General features: G+C 37.2%; 1 protein-coding gene across 3 annotated transcripts in view; it reads left to right on the top strand.

Moving 5' to 3' along the window:
* The window catches only part of LOC117322302 (cAMP-regulated phosphoprotein 21-like), a 78,173-nt gene extending 60,463 nt beyond the window's left edge, over positions 1 to 17,710 (top strand). For all 3 annotated transcript variants that reach the window (XM_033877136.1, XM_033877137.1, XM_033877134.1), the window contains 11 exons: positions 1,694 to 1,796; positions 2,458 to 2,574; positions 2,983 to 3,020; positions 3,430 to 3,638; positions 5,259 to 5,411; positions 6,179 to 6,387; positions 6,940 to 7,119; positions 8,232 to 9,186; positions 9,371 to 9,461; positions 10,303 to 10,412; positions 11,386 to 17,710. In XM_033877136.1, the coding sequence (XP_033733027.1) occupies positions 1,694 to 1,796; positions 2,458 to 2,574; positions 2,983 to 3,020; positions 3,430 to 3,638; positions 5,259 to 5,411; positions 6,179 to 6,387; positions 6,940 to 7,119; positions 8,232 to 9,186; positions 9,371 to 9,461; positions 10,303 to 10,412; positions 11,386 to 11,699 (2,479 nt within the window). In that variant the 3' untranslated portion in view covers positions 11,700 to 17,710. The remainder of the gene's footprint in view (positions 1 to 1,693; positions 1,797 to 2,457; positions 2,575 to 2,982; positions 3,021 to 3,429; positions 3,639 to 5,258; positions 5,412 to 6,178; positions 6,388 to 6,939; positions 7,120 to 8,231; positions 9,187 to 9,370; positions 9,462 to 10,302; positions 10,413 to 11,385) is intronic.
* Positions 17,711 to 21,474: the final 3,764 nt, after the last annotated feature.

The raw sequence follows: 21,474 nt of genomic DNA on the forward strand, positions 1-21,474 counted from the left end.
AAAAAGCCTTGAAATGGCCTTGAATTTGGTTTGACATAATCCGTATGTACCCTTGTGTACAGGTAAATTGTCAGGATCACTGTAGTGGAATGTTGTCAGTGTCACTGTAGGTAAATGTTGTCAGGATCACTGTAGGGGAATTTTGTCAGGATCACTGTAGGTAAATGTTGTCAGGATCACTGTAGGGGAATGTTGTCAGGATCACTGTAGGGGAATGTTGTCAGTGTCACTGTAGGGGAATGTTGTCAGGATCACTGTAGGGGAATGTTGTCAGGATCACTGTAGGGGAATGTTGTCAGTGTCACTGTAGGGGAATGTTGTCAGTGTCACTGTGGAGGAATGTTGTCAGGATCACTGTGGAGGAATGTTGTCAGGATCACTGTAGGGGAATGTTGTCAGTGTCACTGTAGGGGAATGTTGTCAGTGTCACTGTAGGGGAATGTTGTCAGGATCACTGTAGGGGAATGTTGTCAGGATCACTGTAGGGGAATGTTGTCAGGATCACTGTAGGGGAATGTTGTCAGTGTCACTGTAGGGGAATGTTGTCAGGATCACTGTAGGGGAATGTTGTCAGGATCACTGTGAGGGAATGTTGGCAGTGTCACTGTAGGGGAATGTTGTCAGGATCACTGTAGGGGAATGTTGTCAGTGTCACTGTAGGGGAATGTTGTCAGGATCACTGTAGGGGAATGTTGTCAGTGTCACTGTAGGGGAATGTTGTCAGGATCACTGTAGGGGAATGTTGTCAGTGTCACTGTAGGGGAATGTTGTCAGGATCACTGTAGGGGAATGTTGTCAGGATCACTGTGAGGGAATGTTGTCAGTGTCACTGTAGGGGAATGTTGTCAGTATCACTGTAGGGGAATGTTTTCAGTGTCACTGTAGGTGAATGTTGTCAGGATCACTGTAGAGGAATGTTGTCAGTGTCACTGTAGGGGAATGTTGTCAGGATCACTGTAGGGGAATGTTGTCAGTGTCACTGTAGGGGAATGTTGTCAGTGTCACTGTAGGGGAATGTTGTCAGTGTCACTGTAGGTAAATGTTGTCAGGATCACTGTAGGGGAATGTTGTCAGGATCACTGTAGGGGAATGTTGTCAGTATCACTGTAGGGGAATGTTGTCAGGATCACTGTAGGGGAATGTTGTCAGGATCACTGTAGGGGAATGTTGTCAGTGTCACTGTAGGTAAATGTTGTCAGGATCACTGTAGGGGAATGTTGTCAGGATCACTGTAGGGGAATGTTGTCAGGATCACTGTAGGGGAATGTTATGTACAGGTAATTTGTTATTGGTTAATTAGGATGTTTAGTTATAAAGTTTCCATACTCTGCTATATTGTGCCAATAATATGATGGGTGTATATCTTCATATATTGACCCTGACGTAGTTTCAATTGCCAGTGTTTATAATTAACAGTTTACAGTGTTGCTGTGTGTATGGGTCATGCTTCCCTTCAAATTCCGTAATATTTATGCAGACTTGCATCACGTCCAAAGTCTGTACGATCCCCTGGTGTGTTATGTATGTTTTTGGATTGTTTCACGTCAGTTGATTGAAGCATGGGTTGTGTTATACGACCAGTGCCACTGGGTATAGCCCTGCACTATACTCACCGTCAGGTTAAATTGTAATTAGAAGAACTCTCTATTTGTGATGACAGGTGATTCAATTTATTGTTTTTTGATGTCTACAGACCCGAGTTTAACTTTAAAGAACACATAGATGCCAGGGACTCCCAGAAAAAAATCACGGGGATTATGAGGAGGATGGGTGTCGGCAGTCTGGATGAGAAAGAGGTAAGCTGCGTTAGTTAATTTCCTGTTTTAATCCGTGTGTTGTGTCTCATCTTCCCTTACAGGTAGGAAGATCCTGGAAATGTTTGTAATGATAATGGTTAGCTATAGATATCTCACCTTCGTTACTAACACTGAAACTACACACAGCTATTTATAGTATTCTATTTTCAGAAGGTTAAACATTGTTGGTACATGTTCTTGGAGAAGTGTATAAAGGGCATTTCTTATTGCATAACCTCTGTGTGGTTAGTGCAGTAGCACCCATTACATAAATTTTGTGTTATGTGCACAAAAGTGTATAACAAAACCTAGCCGGTAAGTAATAGTGGGCTGTAGGTTCTTATTATTGTTTTAATAATGGAGTCACATGAGTTGTGACTTCACAAAAGAAAGAGGCAGGGCGTGGAAATATTGCCTTTTTGAGTTCTTTATATTGGTCCTATACTGAAGGAGCTTTTCACAATTGTTTGAAAAGATACCCTAGTTATGTGGTAAGCGGAATCTTTAAGATTTCCATTTCATATGAAAATTTATCATGCTCATGGTTACAAGGTCTTCATGACCTGAGCAGCTACAGCATAAAGTATCGAATATGTGTCTGTACTAATATCTTAGAAGTGATGAACGTAATTTAATTTTTCTTCTTATCTTGATTGAACAGAGCTATTCTAAAAGTCTGGAGAAACCCATGTTAGGTCAGAAGAAAGCACAATCATTCGAGGAAAGGCAGCAACAGTACGAGAAAGTACGGCAGAAAATTTTCAATAGTTGTGACGAGGTAAGAATAAGTTTTAATGGTCGAACTTGGATCTGTTTCCCAAGATAACAAAAAACATTGTTTAGGTCATACCCCCAAGATATTTCGATTTGGCCATTCTTGACATCTTTTAGAATTTTCCTGCATGCATTTGAACTTCCAAGTGTCTGAAAATTTCCGTCCAAACTAGAGTGAGGATGATTAGCGAGTTTTAACCCAGTCACCTAGGGAGACATAAGTAAAGAGAAAATGTGTGTAGTCAAAGGGAAATAACTCCATCCTGATTATGTCTGATGTCTTTAGCATATTTATTTCATAAAGGTTATCTCCCTTTCATACTGATTCATCGGTGCATACATACCATCATTAATGGGTTTTCTTATTATCTAATTATAGAAGGTATGATAAGATTTCCGGTCTCTGTTTCAGCCTATACATTATACTGAAGAGGAAGCACCACGCATAATGTAAGTTTGATCAGTCTTGTAGGAATCCTAACGTTGGAATGGTTTTAAATCATACAGAATTTGGTTTTTCTATTGATATACAAAATACACAGTTAAACTTGTATCTGTATACATCCTTAAATAACTAGAGTTGTTGATAGGAGGTTGTAATTTCTAAACAGCTTTCTGTTTCCATCATCTTTTCGATGGGTATTAGCCTATATTAGAAAAAGGCAAAACGAACTGCATAGAAATTAATGGATATATCCCATTGACTTGTATACTGGGTAATAACGAATATTTGAGTGAGGTTGACACAGGGCAGTCAATATTGATTTTTTTTTTTTTTTTTAGTTTTAGGACATTTAGGTTTAACTTTTGATAAGAATGATATACCAAGGAAAAAATATAGTTTCAATCTATTTCACAGCAAAAAACCAAATCGGCCTTCTAGTCTTAGTAAAAGTAACAACGATGGGCAGCCCTGGAGTAGCACCGACTCGAGTGGTTACGGTACAGATTCCTCTGTCTCCCGGTCGCGAGGTGTTCCTAAAGCAAACAGCTTTGGGGGCCTGGGCACCGTGTCTTACAACAACCAGGCCTTAAAGTATCCACACAAATCTCTCAGCTTGTCTGTGGGTAAGTTTTACAAGGCTCTCACATCAAATCTCTCAGCCTGTCTGTGGGTAAGTTTTACAAGGCTATCACATCAAATCTCTCAGCCTGTCTGTGGGTAAGTTTGACAGGGCTCTCACATCAAATCTCTCAGCCTGTCTGTGGGTAAGTTTGACAGGGCTCTCACATCAAATCTCTCAGCCTGGCTGTGGGTAAGTTTTACAAGGCTCTCACATCAAATCTCTCAGCCTGTCTGTGGGTAAGTTTTACAAGGCTCTCACATCAAATCTCTCAGCCTGGCTGTGGGTAAGTTTTACAAGGCTCTCACATCAAATCTCTCAGCCTGTCTGTGGGTAAGTTTTACAAGGCTCTCACATCAAATCTCTCAGCCTGGCTGTGGGTAAGTTTTATGAAACTCACTTATATAAGAATTCTTGGCCTGTTTTATGAGACCCTTCACTTGCATCAAATCTTTTGGTCTTTTGTTGGTTAAGTTTATATGAGACTCTCAGTAGTAGTGCTGTACCCGAACACCCGTACGTGATCTTCTTTGACGAGAACTAGTGAAATAGGAAACACCCTCTCATCCTCCTGTTTCAAGAGTCAAAAAAGTTAAAAAAAAAAAAAAAAAAAAAAGCAATCGGAAGTCCTTGATTCTGTTTCCACTCACAGAATTGATTTTGCTTTCTCACACACAAGTTTCACCATGTGAACTTTAGTGAGTTTACCAATGTATGGATAACACTAGAGGCCATCCGAATGAGATTATTTTATGCTTCCTGTTGTTTATGCACAGTCAATATTTCCACATGTGATAAGTTCTTCAAAGAAAATATTACTGCAAACTTTTAAACTAGTTTAATGCATAGTTTTGCGGTTACATACGGTCAATTAATGCAAGGAAAAGGTCAATACTATCACCAACAAAGTACAGTCAAACCTGCTTTAATGACCACCTGTATATAACGACTGCTTTGTAAGGATCTTAAGCGTTTTCACCATGTAATGGCACCATATATAACATTAAGGTGTAAAATTAAAAAGTTGTAGATTTATTTCTGTTGTAAACATTGTGATTTGTTAAAATATGTCTTGGTACACGGTTACGGGTCGGGTATTATAATTTGGGTACACAGGGACTAAGCTTTTTTTTACCCTTGTCAGCCCTACTAATTGTAGTATGAAATATCTTGGCCTGTCCATGGGTAAGTATAAAGCGTGTTTTTCAGGAAGTCCTTTGAATTTAACCCCAAACTCAGAAAATATATACATAACGATGTGTCAAAAATGAAATTGTCTCAGAATCTGTCGGCCTGTTAACTTCCATATTATAAGATGTTAAAGAGTATTGTACTATCTCTGTCAGCCTGTTAACTTCCATATTATAAATACGGGGAGAGGGAGATCCAACATTCGTGTAGATGGTGCAGTAGAGTTCTGTGTGGCCCAGCAGATGGATTCCACAAGGAATACAAGAGTCCAGCCGTAGTAGTAGAGTTATCAATAGGTAAAGATGACCATGATAACTTCTTGCTGGGTTAATCGGCTTTAATAAAGAATGTTGACTAGTTTCGACACACGTGTTGATTAACCCAGCAAGACATTCCATGTTATAAGATGTTAAATTGTATTGTCCTATTTCAGAGCCATCGAGGAGTCCTATACACAGTGGTATGAGCAGTCCCATGGGTCAGCGAACTTTACCTGCAGCTCCTACCCCTCCAGGCAGCCACTCGGACAGCTCGCCACTCTCACGCTGCAGCTCCTCCGGGCCTGTACAGTCCCCTCTCAGTACAGGTGAGTACTGTAGTTATAACTGTTTATCTGGCTCGGACACTAACAATCTTACTTCTGTTTAAAGTCTTCTCAAGTTCCAGTAGTTAAAACTGTTTATCTGGCTCAGACACCAAAAATCTTACTCCAGTTTTAAGTCTACTTAAGTTACAGTAGTTATAACTGTTTATCCGGCTCAGACATCAAAAATCTTACTCCAGTTTAAAGTCTTCTTAAGTTCCAGTAGTTATAACTGTTTATCTGGCTCAGACATCAAAAATCTTACTCCAGTTTAAAGTCTTCTTAAGTTCCAGTAGTTATAACTGTTTATCTGGCTCAGACACCAAAAATCTTACTCCAGTTTAAAGTCTTCTTAAGTTCCAGAAGTTATAACTGTTTATCTGGCTCGGACACCAACAATCTTACTCCAGTTTAAATTCTACTTAAGTTCCAGAAGTTATAACTGTTTATCTGGCTCGGACACCAACAATCTTTCTCCAGTTTAAAGTCTTCTTAAGTTCCAGTAGTTATAACTGTTTATCTGGCTCAGACACCAAAAATCTTACTCCAGTTTAAAGTCTTCTCAAGTTCCAGTGCATCTGGTCACGTGATGTTTAATCCAGACTTCTCAGGACAAAGAATTGTACATCATGAACAACTTTCTGTGTATATTCATGAATTGAGATTTTGATACAGTTATGCCAAAAATGAAATAAAATTAAGAGGTGTTTCTTAACTTATGAAGATCTTGACCGTAATGTTGGACTAATTGTTGTACATTGCTATTACAGGCTACACTCCAGGGCCAGGTCAGGTGTATTGGGTGGCGTCAGACATACGTAACATACCTGCGGGTAGTGTGGTTATCAACCCCCAGACGGGCCTGCCGATCTCCAACCCTGACGGCAGTCTGTACCACCACATGCCAGGGCCGGCCCCTACAGGCCAGACAGTGTACACCTCACCCCAGTACTCCTCAGACGTCTGGACTCCTAGCTCAGTATGTACCCCAGGTTACACAAAATGGAAGGGGGATTGTTATGTCTTTGACCCGTCTGTCCACCACACTCTTTGTCGTCACCCTAGTACTGTAACTTAACACATTTGCCCTTGACATACTGGATTGGTGAAGCGCCATTGGTACTGGTCCACGGTCATGTCTGTGTTAATTAAGCAGGTCAATTTCTTTATAGGTTTTCATGAAAATTCTCGCATATTTGTCCATTGACAAACTATATCTATAGACTATTTACCATTGTTATTAAAACAAGAAGTTACAATTCCTAAAGATGAAATCAGATATAGGATCCTGGTCATTCCAATCTGTCGAGAAGGAGTAGAAAGTATTTTCATCATGACTGTATTCAATATTTCAGTTTAGATCTTTTGACTAGAATATCAGATACTTTAATTATTTCTTTCCTTAACTGATGTAATGAATGTCTAAAACCCAGTTTTATAATTTATTTGAATAATGACTCTGCTAGCCTAAATTACATGATGATTGACTGCTGGTATATTATTTGTACATAAGATTGACTGTGTGTTACAGGAGACTCCTGCAGCCGAGCTGTGTCGCCACTTGTCTATGGTAAGCATTAATCAGCCATCGTTGGATAGTGTGGAGGAGCCCCCGGGGCAGGCGGCGGGGACAGGGCTTCAGACGACGCAATATGTATTGGGGGCCCAGCCCCAGGGACAGGTGCAACAACAGCCCACACAGGTTGTCCAGGTAAGTTGACACCCAAGGGATCCACACAGCACACCCATCTTAAAAGTGTCTTTCTTATAAAAATCTGTTTTTAGCTCACCTGGCTCAGAAATCCTCCAGTCTTCTGATTCAGTTATGCAATGAAATGTGTCTAACTCAGTGGTATGGTGTGATATCTGCAATCCATCAACAGTTTCTTTAAATTACTTTTGATTAGAACTAAGGGATCTAGGGATATGATGTTTGACAAGAAGCTATCTGGAATAGAATGTACGTTTCCTCTTCTTACTTTAGAAGTCGGTGTTCAAAAAGGTTGAAAATTCTACCAACATTACATAAAAAGTTACCAGCCATGCATATTATATCTTTTGCATTGTTCAGGCATGAGCATTTTCAGATAAAAGTCTGATTTCAGACTTTTTTCTCATGTTGTGTAAATGTGTAATGTTAATTTTGATATTTCATCATATATGCTGTCAGATATATTTCGGTTGAAGAGCACAGCTACACAATGTTTGCAACTATGGTACAATAACACTAACAGCCATGTTACTAGAACAATATACCTGTGATATTGATGTCATCAAGTTGCTAAGAGTTTTTTTTGCATTGTTGTTTTTATGTAGAGGTCAAGGGTCAAAATTTAGATCTGGTTTAAGGTGAAAGAAAAGCTTTGACTGTCTATGATGAAAAAAAAATTTTCAGGATTCTTTCAACTATGAAATAGCTAATTATCAAAAAATAACAGCTGTAGCATATACTATAAACACGGAAATTTACGCTAATTATGCAAAGTCCTTTTTGTTGCGAAAATATCCCCCACACATAAAGTTTACATATTGAGGTCATAATCAAATAACAATAATTGCTTTCTTTTAAAGAAATTAGATCTGATTTATCAGGTAGTTTATATCTGCTGAATTTGCTGAATTGTCTTGTTTAGATTTCAGTATTTACTGTTGCAAAGCAAACACACTACAGTAAATTCTGTTGTTTTTTTGCCAGAATTTCTGAAGTCACAGAGCTAAGCTACAATTTACGATGAATGCATTGAAATACTTAGATATATTACATTACTTTTGTTAATTTAGAGCTTAATGAAGTTCAACTAATATCAATGTGTGATTTTTCAGACTCAGTATTACCCTGGTGGACAACAGGGCATGGCGGGAACAGTGCGATATATGTACCCTGTGAATTATCAAGTTCAAGGTCAGACCCAACAAGGTCAAGGACACCAAACAGTTGTTGGTATGGACAACCAAACTTTTCCTCAAACTGGCAGCCAGTACCCTCCTCAGGTTACTGGGACGTACCAGGGGTTTCCGGCTAACGGGGCTCCAGCGGCTGCCCCTAATGTAGAACAATTCTCATCAAGCATTGCACAGAACACATATCCGGTGATACCGCAGGGTGAGGGTAGTGTACAAACTTTCTCATCGTACCCGTCTCAGTACAGCCAAAGTAATTATGGACAGCAGCCACAAGGCACCATGTTCTACTCCAATACCACCAATCCCCAAATGGGGACAGGCACAGGGTTCCAGTTTCAGCAGCCATACCCTGGGCAAGGGAACACCTCGGTGACAATGTCAAACCAAAGTGTTGCCTTACAGAACGTAGCACAGCCTGTAGGGCCGGCAGTTCCCACCCCAGGGCAGGCTGCGGCCGCTACTCCAACAACACCCCAGTACTTATATTCCACTGTTCCACAGTACCAGGGCTCCACACGACCAGCAAATCCTCAGCTTTTACATTTCCATAATGTACAAGCTCCGGGTCAGTCATCACAAGCCCTGCCCATGATTCGAAATATGCAACTCAACATGCAATTTCCTGTACAAGTTACAGCCTTACAGCAGCAGCAACAACAACAACAGCAACAACAACAACAGCAGCAGCAGCATCATCAGGGAGGCATGCCTGGCCAGATGACCGTTAGTGCTAAAGGATACCCTGTGGACTCTTCGTTACCCAAAGTGGAGGGTATTGACAATAAAGACTATATCATGAGTGGCCTCACTAACTTGGGCACTGGTCTCTTGGCTGGTCCACCTAGACCAGCAGCACCTATCATTCGACCCACAGGTGATACATTTTTATCTTTTTAAATAAAAAATTTTTTTTTTTTTTTTTTTTTATTGAAAATGACTTTTTGGATTAACTTACATTTACTTAACTACCTACTCATTATTGATATGGATCTGTGTGGCAACTGTCTTTATCTCTTCATATGTGGCTATTTTCATTAGAATTAATCTTGATGTTTCAGATGTGCGCTTTATAGGACAGACAGGATTTCACCCACCATTACAAGTTCCATTTCCTTCACAGCCTTTGTCTCATCAACCGCAGAAAATTAGGTAACACCATGCAGGGGCAGATACAGGGTTTTGCTTTGGAGGGGTTTATATATATGTACTAGGCTCTGAATTGAAAAGAGGGGTTCAAACAACCCCTCTGTATCGGCAATCAATGGAAAAGGACAAAAGCTGGGTTTTAACAACAACTATGACTTCCAGCTTAATGAAAGTGATATGTATCCTATCATAATAACCAATTAACAACACATTTCTATGTCTATGGATATATGTAGTTGTTGATGCTGTGACGATCAATTAGGCGAGGAAGAGTTATTTCCCTTCAGATGTGAAAAATTGTACCTTAAAATTTTGATCTTTATCCTCTTCTAATAAAAAAATAAATTAAGATTCATTTTTAGCTTACCTGGCCTGAAGGGCCAAGTGAGATTAGAGCATACTGGGGTGTCCTGTCACCTGCCGTCTTTATACTTTTTTATCTTCTTGAAACTACTTGGCAAAATTTGACCAAAATTGACATGGAACATGGAGATCTGAATTTTTAAAGTGTATGGGGCTGTGACTCCAGGAGCCTTTAACAATCTTCTTCTCTACTCGTACACATAGTACAGAGTAATGGCACATTTAATTATAATCATCAACTCATTTTTGCTTCCTCTAGATTAATTTTTAACACACAGTTTAGAAATGTTTCTGTTAAACCCCTCTTTGAGAATCGTAAAATGGAAGCGGTATTGTCAACGCCTCCTCTAATGAGGATTTCTCTGTTGGGTGTTCTTAGTTAACTTTGCTAATAAGTAATCCTAGCCAGCTGTCTAGATTTAGTATCATCCATTGTCTGGCTAGTGTATACTTCCATCATCCTCTATGGTGTGTGTTTCAGGGCGAGTACAGGACAGTCTGGTTCTAAGCAACAGCGACTGAAGAAAAGCAAAAGTAAGGAGGGACAGGACGGATCTCTACACAGTCAAGACAGCACAGAACTACAGCAAAGTAAGGGCATCGTGTAATACAGATAATAGTCAATATCATTGGTCAAATCAATGTTATACAGGCAGAGGTCAGCTAGAGGTCATAGGTCACATCAAACAAGGAAAGGTTAGCCAGAAGTCACATCATATAAGGAGAGGTCTACTAGAGGTCATAGGTCACATCAAACAAGGAAAGGTCAAATAGAGGGTATAGGTCACATCATACAAGGGAAGGTCAGCTAGAAGTCAGAAGTCACATCATATAAGGAAAGGTCAACTAGAGGTCATAGGTCACATCAAACAAGGAAAGGTCAAATAGAGGGCATAGGTTACATCATACAAGGAAACGTCAGCTAGAGTCACAGAAATACAGGGAAAGGGCATTTTGTGTGTTGGGAGGTCATAGGTCATGTCAGAACTACAGGGAACGATCAAGTAGAGGTCATAGGTTACATATCACAGGGAAAGGCCTTGTATTTTAGAGGTCAAAGGTCACAGGTCACATCACAGAAATACAGGGAAAGGACATGTATGTTAGGTCATAGGTCAAATCACAACTACAGGAAAAGGTCAGCTAGAGGTCATAGGTCATATAACATAGAGACAGGTCATCTTGTAAGTTTGGGGCTCTAGATCAAGTCCCATAATTCCAGCACAGGAGTATAATACTTCATTAGACAATGATTATAAATGTTGTGATGGCAGCATCCTGGGTAAACTCGATAGTGTAAAAGATGTTGTGATTCAAAATATGACAGCAGGGGTACAGATCTTTAATCACACACAAGGAAATCATTTAGGTACTCCCAAGTTTCCTTCTACAAAAAAAAACCAAAAAAAACCTTCAGATGCTTTCCAAAAACAAGTGATTTTCCTAAATGTATGTTACATAATTGATGTAAAGTTAATGTTTACTGTTGTAATTGTAATTTTATCAGTTAAGTTATAACTTTCCACACCAACTCCGAGACTAGTTATCAGTTTCTGTTTTACAGGCAATGTGGTAGAAGTGTATGATCTACCTGGAGGGCTAAAGCGTTCAGAGGCAGATATCTATCTGAAGGATTTGGTGTCGTGTGGAGCGCAAGTCCAATTTATAAATATGGACGGTAGTCATGGAGACCATCCAAATCTGACTATTTCAAACTGTAAGAAAGTTTTAGCAATATTCCCTAGCTCTTCAGTGGCGATGAATGCTCTGCAAAATCACAAGAGTGGAAACAACAGTAGCCGTTTCAAACTTCAGCTCACGAGCAGTACCACTTTATCAACAGGGGCAGACCACTCTAATATAGGAGTCAAAAGTTAATTTAAAAAAATGTTTAAGTGATTGCTATTGTATTTTTATATGAGAAGTTTTAAGATATTTTATTGTGAAGAGCAGAAATATTAAAGACATAAAAAAAAAAAAGAACTATTTAAACCACAGAGGTGAATTACTGTGTTCGTATGAGAGTATTAAATAATGTTATCATCTCGCCCCTTTACTAGATTGTCAAACTTTCTGTGCCATGAGAACTGTTGATTTTGTCCGTTTCTTTGGTAGACTTTACATAGTGAACCTTTGGGTTGAAGCATCTGGTCGGTATAATTGTGCTTTCTCTCTAAGGCTCCTTTTTATATTAATATATTATATGACTTATTTCAATCTGCTGTGTCACTTTTTTCTTTTTTTTTTTTTTTCATTTTTTTTTTTCATTTTTTTAGGATTTTTGCTACCTTTTTACATGTTGTATGTATGTGATGATTGGGAGAGGCGACTGAAGTGCAACTGATCATATTTACTGCTACAGGATTGGTTAGCCCTCTGTCACATCTGAATTAATTTATTACCTCTTTTTTCAAACAAATGTTTCTGTACTATGTGATTTGAGGTATATTTACCTAGAGATGATCTATAACAAAGTTATTTTCCAAACAAAACAATATCTGAAGCAGTATTGATGAATGCTATGTCGTTGTAGTATGCCTGTTTGGAAAAATTGTGAGGCACTGGTACCAAAAACTCATAACCATTGGCCATGTTGAAATATTTGTCATCCACACATCAATTCCATAAAAAAAACCACATTCTGTTATGAATTACTGCATTTAAATGTTAATATTCATTGTCTGGCCATTTGAAAGCAATTATAAAAAGTAAAAATAAAAATGGAGATTCCTAGCGGTTTAAATCACGACCTATCCATACACCGCCAGTCAGCACAGGGTACCCATACATGGCGGATGAATGCCATACTAGAAGCGACACGGTGGGTTTGGAATTGTTGACATTGTCACTTCACAAATATTGGAGATTGCATAGATGTTGATAAGGTCCTGAAACAATGGCTAGTCATGATCATGGAAAGGCCCTTAAAAATCCTAAAACATGGACAGATTTTTAATGAGTCTTGAATTTGAATGAGACTGAATTACTTACATACTATGTTTTTAATATTTTTTTTTAAATGGTGGTTTTGTATTAAGAAAATGTTTAATGGGTTAGAAATGGGATATATTAAGAAAATGTTTAATGGGTTAGAAATGGGATATATTAAGAAAATGTTTAATAATTTTGATAAACAGCTGCTTGAGGCATGCACAATAATTTTTCAAAAATGTTGTTGTTTTTTTTCTCGAATAAATAATTTAAACAGGGGAAAATACTTAGGATTCCCCCCAAATGACTAGAATTTCATAGTAAAAATTCTTTGAGGACACTGATGTTGTTTGTGATCCACCGCAGACTGCAAGAGAGCACTGGCCAATACTATCCCTCTCGTTCTGTCGTCAAACAAATATTGATCTATTGAAAGGTGTTGAGATTTTGAGAAAGTGAGAATGACTCAATCAAAATGATGCTTACATTAGAATGTTATGTAGTACGTTTTTCTTCTGTGTACTTATGTTAAAGAGTTTATTTATACACGTGTTACGATCCTGGTAAATGATTTCAGAACAAAGGAAGAAAGTAGCTCTGTAACAGATATATAAGTGTCTTATACATTAAAATGTGTTCAGGTGTCCAGCAGACCTCGATATACATGCACAAGTCTACTCACACCTGCATATGTGTGGAGAAATATCTGTCAAAATAGTACGTAGGATTTTAGAATTAAAACTTGAAACATTCACATAGATGTTTATTGATGTTAATATTGACCTGTTGATACCTACTGACTAGGCATTACGTGTGTTATCGGTGAGGAGAAGTTGATGTGATGTAGCAGTATTTGACGTAATAAATAAAAGTCTAATATAGCAGAACACAAGATGTATGGGGTTTTTGTGTGTCTTAATGCATCATGACAAAATTGTGTAGAAATGAAAAGTAATCGTTTCAAAATTAACTAGATTTTAGATACAGGAAGTGAAACACATGAAGAAGAATGAAGGTATGTGATTTATATACGTGTTTGGGGTTGCATTGTATTCCACATGAAAAATGTGACAGAATGCTATGTACAAATGTTTGTGGATTGGCATACTTGGGGCAAGATTGTTTTCTCTTATTAGCTTAACATAAGAAAGAAACAGCTTTAAGATTTTGCCTTGAGGGATTGTTGTTAGCGTATTCGGTGATTCTGAAGAAAGTCTCCTCTCCAAGTGATTATGAGTCAATATAGTCTAACAAGTCCGACTCACTTTTCATTTGTGGGGTGTTTTGAAGGCGGGAGAATGGGAGACCAAATCAGAGTACAAAAGCATTAAATATACCGTTGTTTGTCTAAAACGGTTTCCTGTTTATCGTTTCAATGCAAACATTGCAATATATGTTCAATTTAATTTATAGTATGATGAAAAACCTGCATAACTTGATGTATAAGGACATTTTTTTTAAGTCACATGGAGATGAAATAATGGACAGCTATAAAGGGGAGACAACCGATGTATATTTGGCCTGAGAGAAGGTTGAAATGATGCAATTTGGATTATATAAAGGGGAGGCAACTCCTTATGAACATTCTTAGTATGTTGGGTGAGAGAGATTAAATGCAGGGCAGACAACCTTTGTATGTTAGGGTGAGTGAAGTCTTAAATGAAAGGGAGACAATTCTTGTAGGTAAAGATGAGGTTTAAATGAAAGGAAGACATCTTTTGTATGTAAGGGTGAGAGATGGGTTAAATGAAGGGGAGACAACTGTTGTATGTAAAGGTGAGAGATGTAAATGAACCAGAGAAAACTGTTGTATGTTAGGGTGAGAGACAGATTAAATGGAGGGGAGAAAATTGTTCTATGTAAGGGTAAGAGGTCTCACACAACTAATTATTTCACTTTATGTTATATCCTCTCGATTGCTGATTTGAAGATCAAATGTTGTGAAACTTATATCAAATTGAAATTTGTAGATTTCTCTACCGGAAAAATATCATTGGATAGGTTTAAATGCATATAAGAGCACACCAGTACTTTGAAGACAGTAACTCTGATATTTATAGTGGACTGGGGAATTCCCACCTTTTTTACACCCGGAATCCTACACGTTTCTATTTTTACCAGGAGTGGATATTTTTAATTTTCTTAATCTCAATACCTTAATCATTATTATCGTATATAGAAATGACCCATTTCACTTATTATTTACTCAGGAAATAGCTACAAACCTAAGAAACACATTTTCTTTAGGGACTTGGTTCACGTGAAACACCAGCTGATTGGCTGGATTAGTTGTGCGAGACCTTAAGAGACAGATTAAATGGAGGGGAGACAACTCCTGTATGTTATGGTGAGAGGTGACTATATGTTAGTGATGTTAAATCTTACCACATATCATAGAAACATCTGTACACTAACACTGTGGCTGAGGAGTCTGACACGGACTGCTCTCTTTTCATGGTGAGACGAGCCCAAAGGAAGACATCACTGTGTCGGTCAAGTGTCTTTCAAGGGATTCCCTTGCTGGCCCAGATATCAGGGGACTCTCATAATGGCCGGGATTATATTTTTTTTTTTTTTAGATCAAGTCCAAGTTTAAATGTTTGATTTTTGACTACCATATCCATATGTGATTTTACATATGTGTACATGTATGTGTACATAATGTGAATCATTTTGAGGTTGATTTCAAACAGAAACGTTGATCATAATTCAATATTTGAAAACCAAAATCTAAAAATGCTTTTTCATGATTTTGGGCCTGGTGTGATACCAGTCTTGTGGAAATGACTTTAGAGACATGTTTTATTATACTCAAGCCTCGTCAGATGTACGTTAAAAAAAATGATATGAAAAATAAAAACAGCATCAATCTTGTTCCTTCGGTCCTCTGTCCCTCTCGTCTGATGAAGCTGATAATGAAACATGCCATCTTAATACCATGATCAAGGTCTTTTGAATACTTAATGTCTTTTATCAAAATTATTTAATAATAAAATGTGACGTGTTCGATTGTGTTGCCACTATTTCTGTTAGCTGTATTGCCAGCTATTGGTTCTTCCCTAGTCCAAGCTGTACTGTGTTGACTTTCCCAGCTTTTAACCTCCAATGTGATAACTAAACCAGCTCAGTATTACTGGATTAGATAAAACAATTACTTCTTTGCTTCTAACTTCAGTCATTTCTTGGTTCGAAAGGCAAGACTAAAAATCATCTAGTGTTATTTCAAACAATTTTTGTGGAACTAAAGCAATTTGATATCTTGAGTAAATATAGTGGTAGGTTATTTTGATACATACTCTCACACACATTTGACTATTTTAAATTGTACTAATCGGCCACAACATAGTTCCGAGTTCTGTACTGTTTTCCGGAGTCAAATTTTAGCTCAAAACCAAATTCAAACAGATCATTATTATGATGAAATGGCGACCCACAATACTTGCTAAAGAACATTATACAGAAACTACTATAACCCCAATCATAATTTAGCAGATTACTTTCAGCGTGAAAATTGCTAAAATAAGATTCTGGTAGTAACGACACCATACTTTGAGTATGTGGTCTACTGTAAATGAATGTTGTTTAGACTAAATGGGTGTTGGTTGATAAAACTAGACTCTTCCAAAAAGAATATGCCAATGGGTCAATCTTTTACACATGCATTTACATACATAGATGTTAAAAGCACTGGAAATTAGCATAAAACTTTTTGTGTTCCAAATGTCTGTTGCAATTTACAAAATGTAATTGCTTTTTACTTAGTGCATATACTATGTGTAAATTGATGAAAAGTGCAGTAGGATTACAAGGGAGCCTAGTCTGTGTAACCAGATGAAAAGTGCAGTAGGGTTACGAACGGAGCCTTTTGCAGATATACACCTGCTGATGATAAAATTCTGTTGACATTTTTATCTAGTTTTCTAGTCTGAATCTATAAAACATGAAGTACACTGTGATTTGTAGCCTTCTTAAACCCCTGTTGTTTTACTAAGATATGTCAGTTGTCGTAAACCCAGGTCTCAAAAATAATAAAATAAAATAGAATATAGACGAATATGTTGTCATTTATTTTGGTTCAAGCAGCTTGGGAGAAGTTGAGCGGGGGTGCATGTTGTAATGCCAAGCAGGATTGTCCCGAGTGTGAATTCGTGTCCCTTCAAGCTGGTGACGGCACAACTTTCTAGACGAGTTAACTCCCTTTATGTAGATTGTCCAAACACTGAAATCATGACAATGTTGAAACAATTCAAGGATGAAAGGTTTCGTATGTATTCAATAGACACCTAATTGTATTGTGATTGAATGTATGGACATGAAACTTTTATAAACTGTTACATTGAATGAGTAAACTAGGACATGTGACGTTTGTGTACTTCATTAGCAAGCTACCATCATCAGATGGGCTGTTCAGATCCCTTCCTCCATGGACCGTCTTCAGTCCGTCGTCCATCCCTCCATCGTAAACAATAATTGTAATCACAATTTCTTGGGAAGTACAAGAAATTTTTTTCTCAAATTAAAAAAGGATGACCGTCTCGGATTTTGACAGTTGAAGTTGGTTATCCTATTTCTGTATGGATCGTTAAGGAAATCTTTGTCTCCAACAGTGTATGATGAAAAGTACAAACTTAAAAACCAATAATTATACAATGGTGGGCGCCAAGACCCATCCGAGATCTCTTTTACATTATATGTGACCCTTGACCTTTCAAAAGTTATGCACCAGTACGTCATATCCTGTATGAGACCCCTGAACTTTAACACTAGGTATTTGTGACCTCTTGACCTTCATATGACCTTTCACAGACCCGCTTCCCTCTGTGAGATCTATGACCCTTCCTGACACGGCCCTGTGTACCAGTGCTTATATACTGTAGGTGGCGTACGTTGTGTAGTAGTCGGTTTAAGCTACTTTTTATTTTGTTGATTAAAATTCTTTATTGACAATTTGAAAAATACATTTTGTTGAGTTATCTTTATAAGACAGTCCAAGAAGAAATTACAAATACTACTTACAATCTTTCCAGTCCTAGAAGACCCATGATCACCTATTTGGCCAGAAGGTACATGGGTGGGATGGTATATAATTTCTCGTAAGAATGAAATTGAAAATTGTTGACTAATATGAATCACCTTGAACTTCAATCAATGTCACATATGTTTTTTTAAACCTTCATATTTCCTTATACAGTATATGTTAGATATCGACGGAGTAAAAATTTCGTGAAACAAATTCATTTGGGATTAAATTCTACCTCTGATGAAGACTCGATTCGAAAATTTGAAGAACGTGTTTGCAATTTCAAAGGGTTCGTAGAGATCTGGACAAACTAAACCCAATGCCATTTCAAAGCCACAATACAGCGCTGTAAGTTTAGAAGCGTCGGTAAATGGATTGGAGCCTTAAAATGGCATGGGGATTAGTTTGACCCAAGTTGTAAACAATGTAAGTCACTCTTCTAAATTGGTGTAATAACTCGAAACACTGAAACGCATAACCAAGGACTTTTCAATGCCACATTGCCATGATTTAAGGACTTTCAAGATCGCATATAAATTCAGACCAGGATTCATGGCTCCTCAATACGGTAAATCCAATGATTCGACGCTTTTAAAGGTCATTTTTTCAAACTTCATATTGTCCATAAGAAGATACAAATATGTTTAAATTTATAATTATATACCGCAGTTCCCACACCAGGTAGGCAAACATGAACACGTTCCGGCTACACTTAGCATCAACCCGTGGATGAGTTTGGAAGTTCGACTTCCATAATGAAACATGCTGGGGGGAATCATAGCAGAAATAAACATGAATAATTAAAATGTATCAGTTTGTGTGTTGGAAGTTTTACTGAATTCGTGACGAAAGCCTTCCCGATTGCGTCGTCCGGAATTCTGTAATTCCAAATACATAAGGAACGTCGCTTTAAAATAAGCCCCGGATATGCTTGTATGATTCGCTGTTGTTATAGATGGTCGACAAAGGGAGAAGGAAAGATGTTTCCTGGGCCGGATTTAACATTATGGAGGCTAACATTTGTAAAATGCTAATTTCTCAATTTGCATAAACTATTTGCATTCACGTAATTTGCAAGATATCATGGTGTTATTACGAGAAACATCAGTGAAATACAATGAAAGTCGATAATAGTGAAATATATCGCTTAATCATAAGTTAACACTTAATTAGACGACCACAGGTTATACAAATTACGTCTCACCTTTCCGGTTTGAGAAATTCTCTCAAGAACATGCTCTAGTATGAACTTTTCGAGGACAAATTATATTAATCATTTGTTGTTGAAAACATACCTCAAGGACGCATACACGGGAGACTACCGACGAGTAGATGAAATCACAATTCCATGCAAAAATCGATCAAGCGTACGGAACAGTTTATATATCTACAGTTTAACAGTTAATTTCGTTAACAAAACTAGAGAATCAACAATGACCGGGCACAAGTAATAAAATTGGCTTCCTTCGTCATTTGTGTTACCATGTTATGTATCTAAGTATTAACACAATATATCAATATGCACTATGTGTTGTTGATCCGAAGCTTAAAAAAATGAACTTCCTGTCGTACTGTGTTGAATATGTGTTATATATGTATACACATTGTAATCCAGGTATTCACATCATCTAATACACGACTTGTCACTATGGTCATGTCAGGGTATCAGGCCGTCTATTAATGCGCCATTTTAACGGGTTTTATTTCCAGAACGTAGATGTGGTGTAGCGGTATAAACAGCGGGTGTTTCTGGTAATGCGATTATATAGGTGCTGTATTTCGTGGGTTCGAGGCCAAGTCAGGGCACGAGTCAAAAATTGTCTTCCTGCGTCATTGATGTTACCAAGTTGTAATATATGCAATAATGGTGTTTACAGTTGAAAAAAACCTGCATTTATAAACTTATCTATGGAGGAAAAACATACAAATCGGACCACTTTTTAGTATTTTTAGTAAGTCAGCATCATTAGTATCCATCAAAGTTGATAACTCAATAACATTTATTCTCGTGCAGAAGTAAGATTTTCTTTTTCAGACACGAATACCATTGAAAAGGCACAAGGGGAATGATACCATACGCTCCGGAAGAACAAGCGTCTTTTGCTTTATCGATGACCCTACTCTGTGCTATTTTTTTTTTATCAAATTCACGTAATGACGTGCCACGTTCTCAAAATGAAAACTGTGGTAGTGACAGCGGAGTCTCTATGTATACTAATTTACAGGCATCGAACACTTATAGTTTCAAGACGCAATAGTGACTCAGCGGAAATAATTCGGTTCCCACATGGTTTAAACATCTTTCTTTTTATTCAGTTTTTAACAAATTTAAACTCTGCCAGACACCTACAAGTATACCATTCTTTTTAGCAGTTATAAACGTAAGTGACTCTATGATAACTTAGCCGATTCCGTTTATTACCCAAATACAGTACATATCGTAATATCTTGACCAGACACCGTGTCGACAAATACACTACCAAGTTTGATTTTAATAAGTATATATGACATAATGAAATGCTCAGCAGGGAAATAGCTTTGTTCAGAACTTGATTATACATACAAAATCTACTTAATTAAATAACTGTACCGGAAATGTTCATTTTTATTTAAGCACCATATCAGAAAACCGCAAATTGTAACCGATAAATGGGCCTAGTAAGGAGACGTTGTTCATGTGGCTTGAAAGCTCAAATTCTGATATCAGCAGACTTTCTTTCTTTCTTTCTTTTTTAATTTCTTGAGAAAGATTTAGAATAAACACATGATTATGCATCAATTTATTAAAACTTTTGTGTTCAATTTAATTCCGTATGAACGTTCATAAGAGATGAATTGGATATAGGATTTTAATGGAGTTAAACTTAACGTAGGATTTTTATGAAGTGAAATTAAATATACGATTTTGATGGAGTGAAATTGAATATAAGATTTTAATGAAGTTAAACTAAGCGTAGGATTTTATGGAGTTAATTTAAATATAGGATTTCAATGGAGTTAAATTAGATATAGGATTTCAATGGAGTTAAATTAGATATAGGATTTCAATGGAGTTAAATTAGATATACGATTTCAATGGAGTTAGATTAGATATAGGATTTCAATGGAGTTAAATTAGATATACGATTTCAATGGAGTTAAATTAGATATACGATTTCAATGGAGTTAAATTAGATATACGATTTCAATGGAGTTAAATTAGATATACGATTTCAATGGAGTTAGATTAGATATACGATTTCAATGGAGTAAGATTAGATATAGGATTTCAATGGAGTTAAATTAGATATAGTTAGATATAAGATTTCAATGGAGTAAGATTAGATATAGGATTTAATGGAGTTCAGCTAAATATAGCATTTTAATGGACTTAAATGTTAGATTAAATAAGGATTCTTATAGAGTTAAATTAGACAACGGATTCTAATAAGATCGGTTTATGCCTTCGAATGTATCAAAGCTTATGACTGATCCATGAACTCCTTTTGATCTTTCAACGTGGCTCATTGAGATGTAAACTCGAGCTAAATGTATAATTATTAATCAGACATTGTACGTTTAAGGATAATTAAGATGATGAAAACGCATATAAAAGCATGGAGTTTCAGGAGAACAATTGGATCATGCTTTTATCAAATATTTTATAATATTGAAAAAATAAAAAAAATAAATAAAAAATAATATAAATATATATATATATCA

The sequence above is a fragment of the Pecten maximus genome, chromosome 2 (genome assembly GCF_902652985.1).
Source record: "Pecten maximus chromosome 2, xPecMax1.1, whole genome shotgun sequence".
NCBI classification, from domain to species: Eukaryota; Metazoa; Mollusca; class Bivalvia; order Pectinida; family Pectinidae; genus Pecten; species Pecten maximus.